At 40.3% G+C, this 23,069-nt stretch overlaps 1 protein-coding gene and 1 non-coding gene across 2 annotated transcripts in view; one reads left to right on the top strand and one right to left on the bottom strand.

The window, feature by feature from the left end:
* The window catches only part of HAUS6 (HAUS augmin like complex subunit 6), a 50,574-nt gene that overhangs the window by 14,584 nt on the left and 12,921 nt on the right, over positions 1 to 23,069 (bottom strand). Inside the window, exons 5-12 of the mRNA XM_024251877.3 lie at positions 22,315 to 22,462; positions 19,983 to 20,048; positions 19,626 to 19,674; positions 15,763 to 15,933; positions 12,699 to 12,892; positions 10,401 to 10,527; positions 8,829 to 8,931; positions 2,461 to 2,542 (exon numbers count right to left, since the gene is read on the bottom strand). Coding sequence (XP_024107645.2) covers positions 2,461 to 2,542; positions 8,829 to 8,931; positions 10,401 to 10,527; positions 12,699 to 12,892; positions 15,763 to 15,933; positions 19,626 to 19,674; positions 19,983 to 20,048; positions 22,315 to 22,462 — 940 coding nt within the window. The remainder of the gene's footprint in view (positions 1 to 2,460; positions 2,543 to 8,828; positions 8,932 to 10,400; positions 10,528 to 12,698; positions 12,893 to 15,762; positions 15,934 to 19,625; positions 19,675 to 19,982; positions 20,049 to 22,314; positions 22,463 to 23,069) is intronic.
* On the top strand, positions 6,102 to 6,203 carry LOC112135008 (U6 spliceosomal RNA). The gene has a single exon (XR_002916330.1). It is a non-coding gene; the product is annotated as a U6 spliceosomal RNA (small nuclear RNA).

The following is a 23,069-nucleotide window of genomic DNA, read 5'->3' as shown; positions in this document are numbered from 1 at the left end:
ATAGTATCTTGCTACAAAATTCTTCAAAAAGAATTTTTTTTTTCTTTTTCAGATAGAGTTTCACCTTATTGTCCAGGCTGGAGTGCAATGGTGCAACCTCGGCTCACCGCAACCTCTGCCACCTGGGTTCAAGCAATTCTCCTGTCTCAGCCTCCCAGGTAAGTAGTTGGGATTATAGGCATGCGCCACCACACCCGGCTAATTTTTTGTATTTTAAGTAGAGACGGGGTTTCACCATGTTGGTCAAGCTAGTCTCGAACTCCTGACCTCAGGTGAGCCACCCACCTCAGCCTCCTAAAGTGCTGGGATTACAGGCATAAGCCACCGCACCTGGCCCCCCCCAAAAAAAAAGTTATCTTGAGGTTTAATGGGGTTCATGAATAAAATCTGCTATATGTATTAATCTAGTATCCCCATCAATCTTTAGTCCAGCAAAACACCTTAATCAAAATATTTAGTTTGCTCTCTCAAGGGAAGACATATCAAAAACATAACAGTTTGGGAAGCACCAACCATACCCTCCCCTAGCCTGCCATAAAAAGAATTGTGATATGAGTGTAAAATGGGTAGGCCAGTAACTTTACTATCTCTTCAACACCAGGTCCTCAGAGAAGATTTCATTATTTTTCTTTAGGCACTCAAAAAATTAACATCAAATCCAAATAGACTAAAACACGGTTCTTCCACAACTAGTCCTGACTGCCTTGAACTAGATTACTGCAGAACCAATTACCAATAACTCAATTTTACAAAAAAAGTTTTAACTCTGGTTAGTGTTACAGCTTATTAACTTAGTAAGATTGTATAGAATGATTAGTGCTTCATTTAAAATTTAGCATTTTCTTTTATAATTTTCCTAAGTATTTTATTTTCATCTGTCCCTCATCTACTTGGGGAAGTTGTCATGAAAGACACGTATTTAGGTTAAAAAACAATAAAACAAAAAAACACTAATAAAGGAAAGTTTCTTTGTGTTGGATTGCTACTTAATAATGCTTAATTTCAATGAAGAACTAATATGTTCCCCAATCGGATTACAAACATTTAGTTCACAGATTTTTTGCTCATATAATCTGTAATTAGTCCAAAATGGGATAATAGAGAAAAAAAGGCAATAAAGAAAATAGGAATATTACTGAAGGAAGTTAGAACAAAATTCAGTTTTTTCATATGTTAAATCTGGTGGTTATAGTAAATCAGAAGCTGTCCAATTTTTTTTTAAGCATGGAACTCTTCTTATCAAATAGTTTACCAAACACCACAATATATAATATATATAAAAGAGCAAGTTGCCAAAGGCTAAAGTGGGAAAAGGTTGGACCAGCCACGGGTTATGTTAGATTCATCCACAGCACCAAATGGCACTATAGGATGTAGTCTGAAAACTATCTGGACACGATGATCTCAAAGGCCCCCAAACACTTGAACTTAGAGTAGTTTCAAAAAAGTTCACATACATAAAAAGGCAAAAACTCTCAAATTTGCATTAGATAATTTCCAAATAATCCCCATGAAACCCAATATTTAGATAAAGAATAGAAGGGGAAAAAATGCCCATGTATCATAAATGTTGGATCTTTTCTGAAAATGTGGGTCTGTGGTAGAAAAATATTGTCCAGTTAAAAGGGCAAAATTGGCCGGGCGCGGTGGCTCACATCTGTAATCACAGCACTTTGGGAGGCCAAGGCGGGTAGATCACCTGAGATCAGGAGTTCGAGACCAGCCTGGCCAACATGGTGAAACCTCACCTCTACTAAAAATACAAAAATTAGCCAGGTGTGGTGGCAGGCGCCTGTAATCCCAGCTACTTAGGAGGTAGCCTGAACCCAGGAGGGGAACTGTTTGAACCCAGGAGGCAGGGATGTTGCAGTGAGCCAAAATCGCGCCATTGCACTCCAGCCTAGGAAACCAGAGCAAGACTCCATTTCAAAATTAAAAAAAAAAAAAAAAAAAGGCAAAATTATGCACTATCCCAGAGTAAATAAGATTGGAAACTGGTTTAAGACGGGGGAATAAAATTAATATAGTAAAAAATTAATATAAAAATCAAATTTGGGTCAGGCACAGGGGGTTATGACCATAATCCTAGTACTTTGGGAGGCCCAGGCAGGAGGATCACTTGAGGCCAAGAGTTAAAGACTAGCCTCTGCAACCTAGAAAGACCACACCTTTTGTTTTTCCTTTTAGTACAGACAGGGTCTTGCTATGTCTGGACTGGTCTGGAACTCCTGGGCTCAAGCGATCTTCCTACCTCAGCCTCCCAAAGTGCTAGGATTACAGGAGTGAGCCACTACATCCAGTGATTGGTGCATTTTAACAATCCTCTTGTAATACAGAAAAGTTCTCCAACTCCCCAACCGACCCAGAAGTCCAGCTGGCTTCACCTCTCAGTTCCATCTCTATTTTTTATAAAGTAAGAGTTTTTTAATGTTTAACAAAAGAAAATCAAATTTGTTTTACCTGTTGGCTAGATCATGTAGAGCTCCCAAGGTATCACTGTCTCCTCTGCAACCATTTTCTTGGTTATGTTGCTTATGTGTATCTAAAGAAAATTAAAAATTGGTTACTCTTTAATTATGTTTGTACATTCTAACATTCAAGGATTCGTTGAAATTCGAGAACAACTTGTAAACAGAAGAAAACAGAAAAAACAAAATATGAACACTAATAGGAAAACATAATTATTCAATTGATAAGTATAAAGTGATGAGCAGAAAAGTAATAGAGAATATCTAGCTTTTATAAAAGAAAAATGGCTAATACTAAAACAAGTTTCTCAAAGACTAAGAATCCATAATTCCCCAGTGTTACATGCTTCATGTTTACATACACAGATCATGAGATTATCATAAAAGCCAGCAAGGCCAAAAAGTTACAGTCTTAGCATATTTCAGTGCACATTTATGGTTATCAGTCAACCTATATATTTATTATTCAAACTATGACTGAATAACTACATGCTACTACCATACCAACAATGGGAGAAAGAAATGAAAGATGGAGACGTTGCCTCCGAAGAGTCAGTCTAGGAAAGGATAGTGATGAGTCAAGTGTTATGTTATACTTCCACAGTATTATGACAGAAGTATATACAGAATTTAAGGAGGCAGAGGAGAGACATCCAGCCCAGACTGCAGAGTAGGAAGAAGGCACGAAGGTACTGAGAGAACGAGGTACAAGTTGCTATGATGGAGCACAGGGTACATCCAGTGGAAGCATGGTGGGAAATAAGATTGGTGGAGAAAGCCATGGCTGGATTACAGAAGATCTGATATTCCAAGGGCTCGACCTCTTTCGACATATTACCTTCTGAAAGGCTTTCCCCATTTGTACATGACCAAAGTAGAACACAAGCCATAATGAAAGATGACACCATGAAAAACAGGCAGTTACAGAAAAGAAGTAAGGATTACAGAGGTAAAAAGTATATACCTATGACTACTAAATACTAGACGAACAGGTCAAAAAGCAGATTAAACACAACTAAAAGATAATCAGTGAGTTATAGGAGCTATCTAAAGAAAATACCTAGAATGAAGCCAGGAGATACAAAAAAAGTTGTAAATATGAATGAGAAGTTAAAAGATATGAAAGACAGAATTAGAAGTCCCAACAATAGGAGTTTCAGAAGGAAAGGATCAAAAGAATAAGAGATAAAGTAATATTTTAAGAGATATTGGTGAATAAGTTTCTAAACTGAAGATATGAGCTTTCAGAATAAATAAGCACACACAAATCCCAAATAGGCTAAATAAAACAAAACTACATTTAGATATATCCCAGTGAACCTGCATAATACAAAAGAAAAATATTTTCTTTTTTTTTTTTTTTTTGAGACAGGGTCTTGCTTTGTCACCCAGGCTGACTGCAGTACCACAGTCATGGCTCACTACAGCCTCGACTTCCTGGGCTCAAGCGATCCTCCCACCTCAGCTTCCCAAGTAACTGGGGCCACAGGTGCATGACACCATGCCCAGCTAACTTTTTGTGTTTTTTTATAGACACAGGGTCTCACTATATTGCCCAGGTTGGTCTCCTAGGCTCAAGCAATCCTCCTGCCTCAGCCTCCCAAAGTGCTGGGATTACAGGCGTAAGCCACCACACCCAGCCAAAGAAAAACCTTAAAAGCAACCAGAAATCAAAAATTAACTAACTATAAATGGGCCAAGCCCAGTGGCTCATGCCTGTAATCCCAGCACTTTGGGAGGCCAAGGTGGGCGGATCACCTAAGCTCAGGAGCTTAAGACCAGCCTGGCCAACATGATGAAATCCTGTCTCTACTAAAAATACAAAAATCAGCTGGGCATGGTGGCACATGCCTGTAATCCCAGCTACTTGGAAGCCTGAGCTAGGGGAAGTGCTTGAACCCAGGAGGCAGAGGTTGCAGTGAGTGGAAATCATGCCATTGCACTCCAGCCTGGGCAACAACAGTGAAACTCCCTCTCAAAAAAAAAGAAAAAAGGAAAAATTAACTAACTACAAATGGGCCAGGTACGATGACTCACACCTGTAATCTCAGCACTTTGGGAGGCCAAGGCAGGCAGATCACTTAAGGTCAGTAGTTCAAGATCAACCGGTTCAACATGGTGAAACCCCATCTCTACTAAAAATACAAAAATTAGCTAGGTGTGATGGCACCCGCCAGGAATCCCAGCTACACGGGAAGCTTAGGCAGAAGAATTGCTTGAACCCAGGAGGCAGAGGTTGCAGTGAGCTGAGATTGCGCCACTACACTCAAGCCTGGGTAATAAAGACTCTGTCTCAAAAAAAAAAAAAAAAATTAACTACAAATGAATGACAATTAGACCAACAGCAAATAGCCTCAAAAACAACAGAAAACAATGAGATCATATCATCGAAGTCTGAAAGACAAATAAATTTCAATCTAGAATTCTATATCCAACTAAACTATCATTCAAAAATGAGTGAAAATGAAGACATTTTCAAAGAAAGAACGAGAATTTTACTATTCAGAGTCCAAGAACTAAGCATATACTTTGAGATACACTTCTCAAAAGGAGAAGAACAAAAGAATAGACCAAAAAAGTCATTAATCATGTTGCTCAATTTAAACATAGTAATTGTTAAAAACAATTTCTATCAATGTCATTAAAAAAAGACAGGCATTATTCTAGAATAAAAGTTACTAAGAGAATAAAACAATCACATGTAATGAACTAACCCTCCCTGGATCCTTGTTTGAAAAATACAAACATTAACAAAGAACCTTTTGGAAGATAATAAAAAATTTTCATTTATAAACTTTAAAAAAGAGGAAGAACACTATTACATATTGTTTATAGGTCTATACATATGTAATAAATTTATTTTATAAACATACATCAGAATAAAGTAGATTCAGAATAGTGATTACCTCTGTGAAATCAGTAAGGAAGGTGAAGAAAGGTGGATATCCAAGGATTAACTACATATGTACATTTTAAAAAACCTAAAGTGAATATTGCAAACCTTTGCCAAAAAGAGGTGTTTAATAAACAAGTATTTATATTATTCTCTGTACTTTTCAATATGCTGAAATATAATTTTAAAAAACATTTTTAAAGTAAATTAAGATGCAATATGTAACGTATAGGAAGGCGGAAAAGGTTGTTTTACCACAAAAAATATAATGTTGAAGTAGCCCAGCTCAGATCAAGGTTCTATACTAGGAAAAAAAAAAAAAGGACTCCCAAGAGTACAACTTCCAATTGGACTTCCTAAACAGACACATTTTCCCTCAGTATAAAGGCAAGTAGAGAAACCTCCAAATGGACATGAGAATTTCATAGATTCGAAGGGGTAAACTAATCCTGGCAAGAGTGCAAAAGCCCTTTCCCAACTGAAATGAAAACACAACACAACCTCAAGAGCTCTGTTGACTAGTGGATCTCAAAAAAAAAAAAAAGAGAGAGAAAATAATTCAAAAATAAAAAATAAAAGTAAAAGAGAGAAAAACAAAGCCAAGAGCTATCAAAAGAATTCTACCAGAATTAAGGGCTGTCCAAAGCCACCATGGAACCAGAATGCTCTATCTGAAGCTCCTCCTCATTTATCAAACCATGCAGCCTTTTCTTTATTTTTTTTAAGAGACAGGGTCTCATGCTCACTTCAGCTGCACATATAGTAAAATTGGAACAATACAGAGAGTAACATGGCCCCTGAGCATGGATAACACTAATTTTTAATTTAAAATAAAATTTTAAGTTAAAATTTAAGAAAAAGGACTGGGTGCGGTGGCTCACACCTGTAATCCCAGCACTTTGGGAGGCTAGGCAGGCGGATTGCCCAAGCTCAGGAGTTTGAGACCAGCCTGGGCAACACGGTGAAACCCTGTCTCTACTAAAATATAAAAAATTAGCCGGGCGTGGCAGCATGTGCCTGTAATCCCAGCTACTGGGGAGGCTGAGGCAGGAGAATTGCTTGAACCCAGGAGGCGAAGGTTGCAGTGAGCCGAGATCGCACCACTGCACTCCAACCTGGATGCAGTGAGATTCTGTCTCAAAAAAATTTAAGAAAAAGAGAAAGAGAGAGAGAGGGTCTTACTCTGTTGTCCAGGCTAGAGCATTGTGCAGTGGAGCAGTAATACATCATTGCAGCCTTGAACTCTCAGGCTCAAATGATCCTCCTGCCTCAGCCTCCTGAATAGCTAGGACTACAGACACACACCACCATGCCTGGCTAATTTTTCATTTTTTGTAGAGAATGGGTCTCACTATGCTGTCCAGGCTGGTCTTGAACTCCTGGGCTTAAGCAATCTTCCGCCCTAGGCTTCCCAAAGTGCTGGGATTATAGGTGTGAGCTGCTATGCCCAGCCCCATGCAGACTTTTCTATGTCTTCTCTTCTGGTTGCACCTAAACTGAGCCTTGCTCTCTGGTCTATAATCTTTCCCAACCAGTGTCCTCCCCAAATACACCTGACTCTCAAACCAATTACCTATCCCAGTGATTAAGTCCTGTGCTAACTGCTGTCATGACCTTTCGCCTGACTGAACTACAGCCTACAACTATTACCTGCTCCTATTTGGCTATATGTTTTTTATTCATTCATTCCTTATCTATCCTCTATTTACAGAACCTAATTGTCTTGTACACATGTGCTAATTAACACAGGTTAATTATTGTACTATTCTTTCATGTTAAAAAAAATTGTGAGCTTCCACAAAAAACCTGTACAGAATGTTTATAGAAGCATTACTCATAATAGTCAAAAGGTGAAAACAACGCAAATGTCCATCAACAGACGAATGGATAAACAAAATGTGGTAGAGGCATACAATGGCATGTATTCATAAAAAAGGAATGTAATACTGACTGATACATGCCACAACTTAGATGAACTTTGAAAACGCTATGCTAAGTGAAAGAAGCCAGTCACAAAAGTCTATGTATGATATGATTCCATCCATATGAAAATCCAGAACAGGGAAATCTGGAGACAGAAAATATCTTCATAATTGCTTTGAACTGGAGAAGTGAAGGGGGATTGGGGGGTGATAGCTAAAGGGTATGAGGTTTCAAGTGATGAAAATGTTTACAATTGTGATGATGATTGCACATATTTGTGAATTTAGCAAAAAGCAAGAAATTGTACATTTTCAATGGCTGAATTGTATGATACGTGAATTATAGCTCAACAAATCTGATTTTTAAAAACTGAACGCTGATACACGCTCCAAGATGTAAAAAACTTGAAAATACTGTACATGTGGTGCCTCACACCTGTAATCCAGCACTTTGGGAGGCCGAGGAAGGAGAATTGCTTGGAATCAGTTCAAGCAAACATTGTGCAAAGTTAAAAACAGTGCAAGTGAAAGAAGCCAGAAACAACAGGACTCATATTACATGACTTCATTTATATGAAATATCCAGAACAGGCAAATCCATAGAGATAAGAAGTATATTAATGGACCGGGCACAGTGGCTCACACCTATAATCCCAGCACTTTCGGAGGCCAAGGCGGGCGGATCATTCGAGGTCAGGAGCTCAAGACCAGCCTGGCCAACATGGTGAAACTCCATCTCTACTAAAAATACAAAAAAAATTAGCCAGGTGTGGTGGCGCATACCTGTGATCCCAGCTCCTCAGGAGGCTGAGGCAACAGCGTTAATTGCTTGAACCCAAGGTACAGGTTGCAGTGAGCTGAGATTGCGCCACTGCACTCCAGCCTGGGCAACAGAGCAAGACTCCATCTCAGAAAAAAAAAAAACACAAGTACATTACTGGCTGCCAGGGACTAGCGGGGAAAATGGAAGTGACTGATTAATGGGTTAGAGGGTTTTTTTGAGATGATGAAAATATTCTGGGGGCTGGGCTCAGTGGCTCATGCCTGTAATCCCAGCACTTTGGGAGGCTGAGACAGGTCAATCATTTGAGCCCAGGAGTTCAAGACCAGCCCGGGCAACATGGTGAAATCCCATTTCTACAAAAAAAAAAAAAATACAAAAATTAGCCAGGTGTGGTATCCCAGCTACGTGAGAGGCTGAGGTGGGAGGATTACTTGAGCCTGGGGTGGTCAAGGCTACAGTGAGCTGAGATTGTGCAACTGCACTCCAGCTTGGGCAACAGAGTGAGACCCTGTCTCAAAAAAAATAAAAGAAAAAGTTCAGGAACTAGATAGTGATGATGACTGCACAACATTGTAAATGTACTAAATGCCACTGAGTTATATACTTTGCAATAACTGAAATTATGAATTTTATGTTACATGCATTTCACCACAATAAAAAAAAATGGAGGAAAAAGATAAGGAATTTAAAGAACTATTATTACAATGAAAAAGAATGACAGGAAGGAGGTTTCAAAGAGAAAAAATAAATAAATAACCAACCTGGAAGTGAAGCAGGATACTGACAAAGAATACTCTTTGCATACACTTCTTCTGAGGCAGGATCAAACGAAAGGGGAGACATTGGTGGTAAAAGATCTACAGACTTAAAACAGAAAATTCACAATTTTGAAGTAAACATATTTGCTAACTACCACAATAACAATGCTCAGTTAATCTATGAATAGATTATCTTCTCAATAAGAAAGACGGAATTACCAAGCATGTATCAGATAACTATTTTTATTTATTTATTTTTCTTAAAGACAGGTCTCAGTCCCTCGTCTAGGCTAAAGAGCAGTGACATTATCATAGCTCACTGCAGCCTCAAACTCCTGGACTTAAGCAGTCCTCCCACTTCAGCCTCTCGAGTAGCTAGGCCTACAGAGACACACCACAACACCCAGTTTTGGGGGTTTTTTTTGGTAGAGATGGGGTCTCACTATGTTGTCTAGGCTGGTCTCCAATTCCTGGCCTCAAATGATCCTCCTGCCTCTGCCTCCCAAAACAGTGGGATTGACATGTGTGAGCCACCACGCCCAGCCCTATAACTATTTTTAAAGCAGAGTACAACATTAGGAGCAAGGGGGATTACTTAGTCCTTGAATTTCTCAAACATCGTAGTACCTCACATCAAGAGGAGTCTTGTTTTCTGGCTGGGCACAGTGGCTCACGCCCATAATCCCAGCACTTTGGGAGGCAGAGGTGGGTGAATCACCTGAAGTCAGGTATTCGAGACCAGCCTGGCCAACATGATGAAACCCCATCTCTACCGAAAATGGAAAAATCAGCCGAGCGTGGTGGCGGGCACCTTTAGTCCTGGCTACTTGGGAGGCCGAGGCAGCAGAACCACTTGAACCTGGAAGGCAAAAGTTGCAGTGAGCTGAGATTGTGCCACTGCACTCCAGCCTGGGCAATAGAGCGAGACTCTGTCTCAAAAAATAATAATTGTTTTCTTTTTAATACAATCCTTCGAATCTAAAAATATTAACTGTAAATGACAACAGCAACTTATGGATATTATATTATCTATATATTTAGAAAAATTACAGAAACCATAACATAGAAACTTTAGACTCAAATGCAAAGATGACATACATACAACATTTCTAGGTCATCTGTAACACAATAAATTCACAAATTGCCATATATGAAACTATTCTCCAAAAGGCAAATTGGCTGAGTGTAGTGGCTCATGCCTGTAATCCCAGTACTTTGGGGAGGCCGAGGCAGGAAGATCACTTGAGCCCAGGAGTTTGAGACCAGCCTTGGCAATATAGGGAGACTCTATCTATAAAATTAAAGAAAAAATTAGCCAGGATTGGTGGTGCACACCTGTAGTCCCAGCTACTCAGAAGGCTGAGGTGGGAGGATTGCTTGAGCTCGGAAGTTCAAGGTTACAACAAGCTATGATCATGCCACCATACTCCAGCCAGCTATGATCGTGCCACTGTACTCTAGCCAGCTATGATCGTGCCACTCTACTCCAGCCTGGGCAACAGAGCAAGACACTGTCTCAAAAAAAAAAAAAAAGGTGTGTGGCAGGGAGGGCGGGGGCAAGTCAACATTACTTACTGGAGTCCAACCTTTAATTAGACTGAAAGGAGACAAACCAAGAAATTCTTTCCACTTTTTATGCCATTCTCCTTGCTTTTCAACAACAGAATGTCTTATAGTTGTGAGATCATCTTTTATTCTATACCTATAATAGCATAAAAAAACTTTATTCAAAATATGAAGATACAAAAAAAGCACTGAGTAAAATTTAAGAAAACAACAATAGTTGTAGAGAAGTGGAAGGAAATAGAAGTGAAAGTTCAATCAATATACCACATATAAATTAAATAAACTCTCACAGGTGAATATTCAGAACCTAAAATACCTTTCTCTTTTTACGACCATAAAGAAGGCCGGGAGCAGTGTCTCATGCCTGTAATCCCGGCACTTTGGGAGGCCAAGGCGGGCAGATCACCTGAGGTCAGAAGTTCAAGACCAGCCTGGCCAATGTGGTGAAACCTCGTCTCTAGGAAAAATACAAAAATTAGCCGGGCATAGGGGTGGGTGCCTGTAATTCCAGCTACTAAGGAGGCTGAGGCAGGAGAATCGCTTGAACCCAGGAGGCAGAGGTTGCAGTGAGCCGAGATCGTGCCATTGCACTCCATGCACTCCGGCCTGGGAGACAAGAGTAAAACTCCGTCTCAATAATAAAAAATAATTAATTAATTAATTTTTAAAAATTAGTTAAAAAAAAAAAAAAAAAAGACCAGAAAGACGCCGGGTACGGTGGCTCACACCTATAATCCCAGAACTTTGGAAGGCCGAGGCAGGTGGATCACGTGAGGTCAGGAGTTCAAGACCAGCCTGACCAAAATGGTGAAACCCTGTCTCTACTGAAAAATAATAATAATAATACAAAATTGGCTGGACATGGTGGCGCACACCTGTAATCCCAGCTACTCAACAAGCTGAGGCAGGAGAATCACTTGAAATGAGGAGGCAGAGGTTGCAGAAAGCTGAGATTGTGCTATTGCGCTCCAGCCTAGGCAAAAAGAGGGAAATGCCGTCTCAAAAAAAAAAAAAAAAAACACAAAACAATAATACATCTATTACTCCTTTCTATTATTTTTTTTCTTTTTTTTTTTTTTTTTTTAATTGAGATGGAGTCTCACTCTGTCACCCAGGCTGGAGGAGTGCAATAGCACGATCTCAGCTCACTGCAACCTCTGCCTCCCAGGTTCAAGTGATTCTACTGCCTCAGCCTACTAAGTAGCTGGGATTACAGGCACACGCCACCAGGCCTGGCTAATTTTTGTCTTTTTGGTAGGGATGCGGTTTCCCCATATTGGCCAGAATGGTCTTGAACTTCTGACCTGAGGTGATCCACCTGCCTCAGCCTCCCAAAGTGCTGGGATTACAAGTGTGAGCCACCATGCCCAGCTACTCCATTTATTTTTAAGATAGAATTTTTTCCTTGCCCTAAACTTGAGTAGAACTTTCACTCCCACTCTCTGTCCATTCCTATAAGCAGCCCATACTTTCTATTCTTTCTGGTTAATTAAAAAACTTTTCGAAAGGCTGAGGCAGGCAGATCACCTGAGGTCAGGAGTTCGAGACCAGCCTGGCCAACATGGTGAAACCCCATCCCTACTAAAAATACAAAAATTAGCCAGGCGTGATGGCGCGTGGCTGTAATCTCAGCTACTCGGGAGTCTGAGGCAGGAGAATCGCATGAACCCGGGAGATCACACCATTGCACTCCAGCCTGGACAACAGAGCAAGACTCTGTCTCAAAAAAAAAGGGGCCGGGCTTGGTGTTTCACGCCTGTAATCCCAGCACTTTGGGAGGCCGAGGCAGGCAGATCACCTGAGGTCGGGAGTTCGAGACCAGCCTGACCAACATGGAGAAAACCCATCTCTACTAAAAATACAAAATTAGCCAGGCATGGTGGCACATGCCTGTAATCGCAGCTACTCAAGAGGCTGAGGCAGGAGAATCACTTGAACTCAGGAGGCAGGGGTTGTGGTGAGCCAAGATCGCGCCATTGCACTCTAGCCTGGGCAACGAGAGCAAAACTCCGTCTCAAAAAAAAAAAACTTTTCTAAGGTTTCATGATTAGACCCAACAAAAGAAAACTACAGAAAAGCTAAAATTATTTCACAAAACAATTATTCAGGGCAAATCATTTATTCCATTAATTTTCCTTTTCCTTTCTGCTTCATGTATATCTCCAAGAGTTGATTATGTAAGGTTTCTGAGTATTAGAATTCTTATACTTGTTTGCCAAAGCTGAAGAGCTATTAAAGTTATACAAGTTTTGCTGAGAAAACCACCCTACTTCTCCCACAGTAAAATAACAGATCTTTTTAGTGTACCTCATATGTTTCAGATCTGATAATCTTTCCTTCTGAAATTTGGTCTCTTTTTCAAGGTAGTGAAGGTCTACCATCAATCTTGCTTGATCAGCCTGACAACGTTCATATTTCATCACCTTCAAGACTTCATTTAATAACTGAATAACTGTTAAGAGGTTCAGTTTTCCAGCCTCATAAACATTTCCTATGTGCAACTAAGGAATCAGGAGGAGAAAAAATTGGTGAACTATAGGTTGTTACAATAAACTATTACATAAAAATATTTATGTTTTTTACTATTGAAGTTTACCTTAAAGAAGAAGGAAAGGCCAGACACGGTGGCTCACACCTGTAATCCCAGCACTTTGGGAGGCTGGGGTCGGGGCGGGGGGGGGGGGCGGATCGCCTGAGGTCGGGAGTTCGAGACCAGCCTGACCAACATGGAGAAACCCTGTCTCTACTAAAAATACAAAATTAGCTGGGCGTGGTGGTACATGCCTGTAATCACAGCTACTCAGGAGGCTGAGTCAGGAGAATCGCTTGAACCCAAGAGGCAGAGGTTGCAGTGAGCCGAGATTGTGCCATTGCACTCCAGCCTGGGCAATAAGAGCAAAACTCCATCTCAAACAAAAAAAAAAAAGGGGGGGGGGGAATCAAATACCCCCAAACATAAAATGACGTAAATAATTTTGGCCCAATGAAAACTACTAGGAAAGAATAACATGCCTTGCTACATTTTTATATTACACAAAAGGTTGAAAACTAGAATAAAAGAAATGTTAATAGATGGAAAGAAAAATATTGAGCAGAAACAGCAGGTTTAGTGAAAAGACCATAAATTCATTTTTTAACAGAAGTTACAAATCAATGACCCCTAAAGGCTGAATCTGTACTTAAATATGTTTCTTTGGCTTGCACAGCTCTATGTCTTAAAATCATTTGAATTAGTTGCCAATTGTTTAATTTTAATTTTAATTTTTTTTTTGAGACAGAGTCCCACTCTGTCTCCCAGGTTGGGTGCAGTGGCTCAATCTTGGCTCATTGCAGCCTCCGACCCAAGCGTTCAAGCAATCCTCCCACCTCAGCCTCCCAAGTAGCTGGGACTACAGATGTGCACCACCATGCCCAGCTAATTTTTGTATTTTTAGTAGAGACGGGGTTTCATCATGTTGGCCAAGCTGGTCTCAAATTCCTGACCTCAAGTGATCTACTCTCCTCAGCTTCCCAAAGTGTTGGGATTATAGGTGTGAGCCACCACACTCAGACAGTTTCCAATACTTTTTAAATCATAGATTTCACACAAAAATTATGGGCCAGGCACAGTGGCTCACGCCTGTAATTCCAGCACTTTAGGGGCCGAGGCAAGAGGATCATTTGAGGTCAGGAGCTCTAAGCCAGCCTGGTCAACATGGTGAAACCCCGTCTCTACTAAAGAGGTGTCTCTCTTCAGAGAGTCACAACAATATTTTATCTTTGTATCTCTCCAGCATATAGTAGATGCTTGATGAATTGTGTTTTCTAAGAAAACAAAAAAGTAAGCTATCCAGATAATGTCCCACAAGCAAGTGGAAATAACTGGATGGAGTTTGGGTTGATGAGGAGAGACTGTTGAAGTCATGAAATTGGTAAGAAAATACAAATACATTTATAATGAGGAAAAGAAACAGAGGGCATTAAAAGAACCATGGAGAACATTATTTAAAAGTTAGATAGAAAGGCCGGGCATGGTGGCTCATGCCTGTAATCCCAGCACTTTGGGAGGCCGAGGCAGGTGACTGACGAGGTCAGGAGTTCGAGACCAGCCTGGCCAACATGGTGAAACCCCATATCTACTAAAAATACAAAAATTTAGCTGGGCGTGGTGGCGGGAGCCTGTAATCCCAGCTACTTGGGAGGCCGAGGCAGGAGAATCACTTGAACCCGGGAGGTGGAGGTTGCAGTAAGCTGAGATTGCACCACTGTACTTCAGCCCAGGTAACAGAGTAAGACCTAAAAAAAAAAGTTAGATAGAAAAAAAGAAATCAGGCCGGGCACAGTGGCTTACGTCTGTAATCCCAGCACTTTGGGAGGCCGAGGCAGGTGGATCACTTGAGGTCAGGAGTTCAAAACCTGCCTGGCCAACATAGTGAAACCCCATCTCTATTAAAAATACAAAAATTACCCAGGTGTGGTGGCACACGCCTGTAATCCCAGCTACTTGGAAGGCTGAGGCAGGAGAATGACTTGAACCAAGGACGGGAGGTTGCAGTGAGCCGAGATCATGCCACTATACTCTAGCCTGGGCGACAGCATGACTCTGTCTCAAAAAAAAAAGAAAAAAGAAACCAGTGTGAAAAACAGAGCAGCAGTCTGAAAGACCACAGAAAAGCAGAGACACTGAGGTTATAAAGCTAAAGGAAGAAGACTTTACAAGCAACACTTAACAGCATCAAGATAAAACAGAAACCAGGGGATGGAGACTTTTTAAAAGGACATTTGGCAATTAGGAGATCACTGTTGTTGTCTTTGAGAATTTATAATGAACTAGTACAGTATCATCTTCCTACTAAGAAACTTCATACTGTCTACACTATATGATGTAGTACTGTACAGGTAAGGGGCAATTAATAAAAGTGAATATAAATATACACACCTTTAACAGTATCACTCCTTATGAAAGTTTTACTAAACACACTCATAGAAATAAATTCTGGCCGGGTGCGGTGGCTCACGCCTGTAATCCCAGCACTTTGGGAGGCCAAGGTGGGTGGATCACCTGAGGTCAGGAGTTCAAGACCAGCCTGACCAACATGGAGAAACCCCGTCTACTAAAAATACAAAATTAGCTGGGTGTGGTGGCACATGCCTGTAATCCCAGCTACTCGGGAGGCTGAGGCAGGAGAATCGCTTGAACCTGGGAGGCAGAGGTTGCAGTGAGCCGAAACCACGCCACGCTATTGCACTCCAGCCTGGGCAATAAGAGCAAAATTCTATCTCAAAAAAAAAAAACAAAAAACAAATTCTGAAAGCAGAATAACATTGCAAGAAAATATACAATTACATGATAGGAGTTTTCTCAAAAGCTTCCTTAATATCAAATGCTTACCTGAAACATTTGTTTCTCAATTTTGTCAAGTAAGAGCCTTGGAATATTAATAGCAACATTAGTTCCATCTAAAGCATATTGGTTAACAAGACTAAGGACCGAACTAACAACTTCTCTGTCTTTTTCCAAAAACAAGAGCATTTCATTCACTGAAGCCCACAAAGACCGAACCTTTGGAAACAGAAACAAAATATTAAAGTCCACACATAATCTGTACATATATTTTAAAAATGTAAATATATGTTCACTCTTAGTAACAAATTTCCTAGAATGATTTCTAGTAAGAAAATTAAATAATTATACTTTAATAGTTTAAAAGTCCCTTTGGATATTATTTCCAAAGGGAATTTTTTTAAAAATGTATCAGGAGAATCTAGCTCACTATAATTTTCAAACAAATCTAAGAATTTTTTTGTTTTTAGAGATGGGGTCTTACTAAGTTGCCCAGGCCAGACTCAAACACCTGGGCTCAAGCAATCTTCCCACATCAGCCTCCCAAGTAGCTGGGACTACAGGCATGCACCACTGTACCCAGCTCCAAATCTAAGAAATCTTATACAAGATACAATTAGCATTTTCTATATGCTGACATGTAATCAATCTAATGAAGATCATTCGGGGAGAAATAATTTTAAAAATTTTTCAAGAGAAGCCGGGCGCAGTGGCTCACATCTGTAATCTCAGCACTTTGGGAGGCCGAGGCAAGCAGATCACGAGGTCAGGAGATCGAGACCATCCTAGTTAACATGGTGAAACCCCGTCTCTACTAAAAATACCAAAAATTAGCCAGGCATGGTGGCAGGCGCCTGTAATCCCAGCTACTCGGGAGGCTGAGGCAGGAGAATGGCGTGAACCCAGCAGGCGGAGCTTGCAGTAAGCCAAGATCACGCCACTGCACTCCAGCCTAGGGGACAGAGCAAGACTCCATCTCAAAAAAAAAAAAAAATTTTTTTTTCAAGAGAAAAAAACTACTACTTCTCAATTTTAAGTCATTCAGTTTGAGGAAGTTAAAGTGTGAAAAATTATGCCTCATTAAAAGCAAAAAATCTTAGGCATATACTAATCTATATTCATTAAAATTGATATACAAGAATATTTAGGCAGGCACAGTGGCGCATACCTGTAATCCCAGCTACTCAGAAGGCTGAGGTAAAAGGATCCCTTAAGCCCAGGATCCTTGCCAAAAAAAAAAAAAAAAAGAATACTCATAGAATGTCTATTTGTAACAATCAAAAAGTAGAAACAATCCAAAGGTCCATCCAGAGTAAAAAGGGTACATTGGTGCTATATTCACAAAATAGAACACTAAGCAGCAATGAGAATAAATATACTACAATTACACACAACAGTATGGATAAATATCATAAACAATGTTGAGCCAAAGTCAGACACAAAAGAATATATTCTATATACTGGCATTTATATGAAGTTCAAAAACAGGCAAAACTAATCTTTAGTGTAACATATGAGGGCAGTGTTTCCCCATGGGGGGAAACAGTGTAAACTAAACAGGTTCAAGGAGGATTCTAGGGTGCTGGTAACATCCTATTCCTTAAATGATAATGGTTACATGGACATGTTCACTTTGTGAAAATTTGTCAAGCTATATACTTATGAGTTACACATTTCTTGTATATATGTTATGCTTTAACAGAATTTACAAAAGAGGGAGGGAGGTGGAGAAATATAATTATACACATGTTCTTCCTGCATGATAAAAATACAATATTAAATATCTCTAATTAGTTCACTTTTTTTCTTTTTTCTTTTCTTTTTTTTTTTGAAACAAGTTCTCACTCTGTCGCCCAGGCTGGAGTGCAGTGGCACAATCTTGGCTCACTGCAACCTCTGCCTCCCAGGTTCAAGTGATTCTCATGCCTCAGTCACCCAAGTAGCTGGGACTACAGATGAGTACCACCACACCAGGCTACTTTTTTACTTTTGGTAGAGACAGGGTTTCACCATGTTGGCCAGGCTGGCCTCGAACTCCTGGCCTCAAGTGATCCAACCATCTCGGCCTCCCAAAGTGCTCACAGGCGTGAGCCACTGTACCGCCGCCTCTTTTTTTTTTTTTTTTTTTTTTTTAAAGACGGGTCTCGCTCTGTTGCCCAGGCTACAGTCCACTGGCACAACCAGAGCACACTGCAGCCTTGAGCTCCTGGGCTCAAACAATCCTCCTGCCTCAGCCTCCCGAGTAGGTGAAACTATAGGTGTGTGCCACCCTAAATATCTCTGACATGTTGTATGGCAAGGTAAAGTTGTTCACAAAGGAAGACTCATTGGCTAGCAGTCTAGAGGTCTCACAGGATGGCATTTCCTTGATGAATCTGTAATTATCCAGGATCTGGTTCTCAGATTTTCCAAGTCTAGATTTTTATCTTGTCAATGGCTCAAAGTTGACTGTACTCAGGGAAAACAAATATGAACCAAACTCAGAAGAGACTGATGTGAAAACTTTAATAGGTTCTGCAAATTATTTTAATTATATAATTTGCAATCAGAGATTCATTAAATGGAAAATTCCATGAAGGAAGTGACTTTGCCTTGCCTGTTCTCCTCATTGTTGTAGCCCTAATGTCTAGAAGATACCTAGCATATATCAATCAGATGATCAATACATTCACTGAATAAAAATACTTCCTGAAGAGGGCGCTCACCTTTACAAGTGACAACGTACCTTGGAAGCCAAATTTATACCCACAGCAGTTTGGCGTGGCAATCACAGAATCAAAACAAAGACCTTGAGAGAGATTTTATCCAAAAAAAAAAAGAAAACCTAAGAAAATACTTAACTCACATCAAAGCCAAACTGGAGGCCTCAGATCATTTTCATCTGTCAGAATCCTCCCTCCTGCCAAACCAGCCTCATTTTGATTCCTCATTCTCCTTTCATACTTAACATCTCCCTTCAGTTAATCCATTTTATTTAGATAAATTAATACCACTGACTAGGTTATACCACAATCAAGCAGAGCTTTTTGTACTGGGGTGGAGAATTTCAAATTAATCATATCTAAAAACCCTTTTGAATATAATTAAGCTTATGAATTATAAGTTCATTTTTCCATTATATTCAAGTGTTTTAGAGGCACTCTATTAATATCTTTATATATACAACCAATGAGTTTAAAAAAAAAAAGTAATAGTACTATAAAAAGTAATGGGACCGGGCGCAGTGGCTCATGCCTGTAATCCCAGCACTTTGGGAGACCGAGGCGGGCAGATTACCTGAGGTCAGGAGTTCAAGACCAGCTTGGCCAACATGGTGAAACCCTGTCTCTACAAAAGTACAAAAATCAGCTGCACATATTGGCACCCACCTGTAATCCCACTTACTAGGGAGGCTGAGGCAGGAGAATCGCTTGAACCCAGGAGGCGGAGGTTGCAGTGAGCCGAGACCACGCCACTGCACTCCAGCCTAGGAGAGTGAGACTCCATCTCAAAAGGGGGAGGGGAAGGGGAAGGAGAAGGGAGGCTGGGTGCGGTGGCTCACGCCTATAATCCCAGCACTTTGGGAGGCCAAGGCATGCAGATCATCTGAGCTCAGGAGTTCAAGACCAGCCTGGCCAACATGGTGAAACTCTGTCTCTACTAAAAACACAAAATTAGCCAGGTGTGGTGGCGCATGCTTGTAATCCCAGCTACTCAGGAGGCTGAGGCAAGAGAATCACTTGAACTCAGGAGGCAGAGGGTGTAGTGAGCCAAAATCATGCCACTGCACTCCAGCCTGGGCAACAGAGCGAGACTCCAACTCCAAAAAAAAAAAAGTGGTAAATAAACTATAAGAGTCCCACTAATTAAGCAAACACTGCATATCACAGAATTTTAAAAGATTAAATTTCTCCTTTTATAAGTTGTCTCACCTTTTGAATTTTTTCTTCTATATTACTGTGGTCATCATAGGGTTCCATTCTAATAAAAATTAAATAATCTAATTAGTCATATGAAAAATCACATGGTAATCTAATATTCAAAGAGCTAATTAGTCTGCAAATCAACCCACCAACAACCACCCCAACAAAAAATAAAATTTAATCTGCAAGCAATAATAATTTATTAGGAAAACTGGACTAGCAGTCATAACTATGCTCTAATCCTATCATCATCTGGCTATTGATATATTATTTTAATTAATGTTTGTGGGAGTCTGTTTCCTAACCTGTAAAATGCAAGAGCTAAACTAGTATCTAAGGCAACTTCTAGCTCTAAAAGTCACTTACTTCTTTATTTGGTTTTCCAATCCTATACATTCAGATCTCAAGTTTCGTACCTGCTTAACTGATAATCTGCAAGAAAACGTACAAAATGACACTATAATACCATTACGATTAATTAGTATAGCCCACTTCTCTATTTTCCCTTTGCATATCCTTGTTTAAGGCCTCTGGGTACAGCCACCAGCAAGCTAAAGGACTCTAGACTCTCTTTATCACACAAGTGATTCAACATACAGGCTCCTACTGAGATGGACCTAGGACTCGTAGGTTAGTATATCCTCTCCAATTAAAATGATGGAGGTTAGTAAGACGATTCTGCTCTTATCCTCATCTCCCATACCCAGGGGACAAATTTAAATGTTATCTAATACAGTCAGGCAACATTTCAGTTAATTTCAAAGGATTCTATAGCTTTAGTAATATATAACAAAGCATTCTACAAAGTTATCCTACTGTAGTTGTTTACAATTGCAAAAAAGAAATTAGGCCAGGTGCGATGGCTCACACCTGTAATGCCTATATTTCGGGAGGCTGAGGCAGGAATGTGGCTTCAGGCCAGGAGTTTGAGACCAGCTGGCTACAAAGCAAGACCCTGTCTCTACAAAAAAATTTAAAAATTAGCTGGGTGTGGTAGAACACGCCTGTACTCCCAGCTACAGCAGGAAGATCACTTGAGCCCAGAAGGCTGAGGCTGCCATGAGTCATAATCATGCCACTGCACTCTAGTCTAGCTAAGCGACAGAGCAAGACCTTGTCTCAAAAAAAAAAAAAAAAAAAACCACACGCACACATAATTATATACAACCTATTCTTTGAGAGTAACAGCCTTGTCTGTCTTGTTCAATTCTGTAATATCAATGCCTAAACAGTATCTGACACATAGAAGAAACTCCAAGAAAAAAAGATATGCTGCATAGATGAACCTAAATATAAAATAGCATTAAGTGGTTTAAAAAAATGATGGACTACCTACCTGAAAGAATATCTGCTTAAAGAAATATCCACTAATAGGACTAATAGACATTAAAAGTAATACACTGGTAGGATACAGTGGCTCACGCCTATAATCCCAGCACTTTGGGAGGCTGAAGCGGGTGGATTACCTGAGGCCAGGAGTTCGAGACCAGCCTGGCCAACATGGCGAAACCCCTTCTCTACTAAAAAATACAAAAATTAGCTAGGCATGGTAGCATGCACCTGTAATCCCAATTACTCGGGAGGCTGAGGCAGGAGAATTGCTTGAACCCGGGAGGTGGAGGTTGCAGTGAGCCGAGATTGTGACACTGCACTCCAGCCTCAGCAACAGAGTGCGACTCCGTCTCAAAAAAAAAAAAATAGTAATATACTATGGCAATGCGCAAAAATTTACAGAATGAAATATCAAGACAAAAAAGGATACGAAATAAAATAAACACTACAATTACAACTTTAAAATATATTTCCATATTTTACAAAGCACATAAGAAAACTGAACTTTTTAAACTAAAGTGGGCCGGGCACAGTGGCTCATGCCTGCAATCCCAGCACTTTGGGAGGCCAAGGCAGGTGGATCACTTGAGGTCAGGAGTTCAAGACCAGCATGGTCAACATGGCAAAACCCGGTTGCTACTATAAATACAAAAAAAACAATGAGCCAGGCATGGTGGCAGGTGCCTGTAATCTCAGCTACTCGGGAGCCTGAGGCAGGAGAATCGTTTGAACCCAGGTGGAGGTTGCAGTGAGCCAAGATTGCACTACTGCACTCAAGCCTGGGCAACACAGCGAGACTCCATCCCAAAATAAATAAATAAATAAATAAGTAAAGTGATCTTTTCTTTTTCCCTAAACTTACATTTATAGTATGCCTAAAGTTTTAAAATATTTTAGGCAGAAGTTATCTGACTATAGCCAGCCACAGTGGCTCATGCCTGTAATCTCAGCACTTTGGGAGGCTGAGACGGGCGGACTACGTGAGCTCAGAAGTTTGAGATCAGTCTAGGCAACATGGTGAAACCCTGTCTCTATTAAAAATACAAAAATTAGCTGGGCATGGTGGCCTGCGACTATAATCCCAGGTACTCTGGAGGCTGAGTTGGGAGGATGACTTAAGCCTAGGAAGCAGACGCTGTAGTGAGCCGACATCGCGCCACTGCATTCCAGCCTAGGAGCCTGGGTGACAGAACCAGACCCTGTCTCAGACAGAAAAAAAAAGAAGAAGAAGAAGTTATCTGACTTTAAAATAGAAAGATAATCGCCAAGGTTTTCAGGTAGGCATGGATTATTTCTGCTGACATTATATTGGTGACATCTGTTCAAAAGAAAGAAATTATTTTCTAACTATCAAGGTACTACTTACTGTGCATTTTCCTGATATTTTTGGGTAACACAATCTTCTCTTTGCAAAATTTGTAAAAATCTGCTACGTGCCAAATGGCATCTGGCAATGCATTTGTGCAAGTCCTGTGGTTTTATGTTAAATGTCTCTACAAAATGATGAGAAGAATCTACACGGAACACAAATAAGATTATAGAAAACAGGATGGTCTGATAGTAGTGGGTTATCAGAATTGAACACTAGTGTCACTAACGTTGGTGGTATACAATCTCCCACTGCTAAATTTGATTGACTTTTAAAAAAAGGAAAACAGACTTACAAGCTAATAAACACCAAAAATGTTGAATTTCAATATTAAGAAATTAACATCATGTAACTAACAACTCCCCAAAAGCTAGTATACCACAAACATATAACAACTAATGTTTTGTTTTGGTATTTTGGGTTGGTTTTTTGAAACAGGGTCTCACTCTATTGCCCAGGCTGGAGTGCAGTGGCACAAGCATAGGTCACTGCAGCCTCAACCTTCCGGGTTCGAGCAATCCTCTCACCTCAGCCTCCAGAGTAGCTGAGACTACAAGCACACACCACCATGCCCAACTAATTTTTTTTTATTAATTTTTGTAGAGACTGGGTCTGAAGGTGTTGCCCAGGCTCGTCTTGAACTCCAGGACTCAAGGGATCCTCCTGTCTCAGTCTCCCAGAGTGCTGGGATTACAGGCCACCACATTCAGCCTGACACAACTAATGTTAATGAAAGTAAGATCATCTTTTAT

The sequence above is a fragment of the Pongo abelii genome, chromosome 13 (genome assembly GCF_028885655.2).
Source record: "Pongo abelii isolate AG06213 chromosome 13, NHGRI_mPonAbe1-v2.0_pri, whole genome shotgun sequence".
Taxonomy (NCBI): Eukaryota; Metazoa; Chordata; class Mammalia; order Primates; family Hominidae; genus Pongo; species Pongo abelii.
Note: the sequence above shows the minus strand (reverse complement) of the source record. Positions and strands in the feature narration are given on the sequence as shown.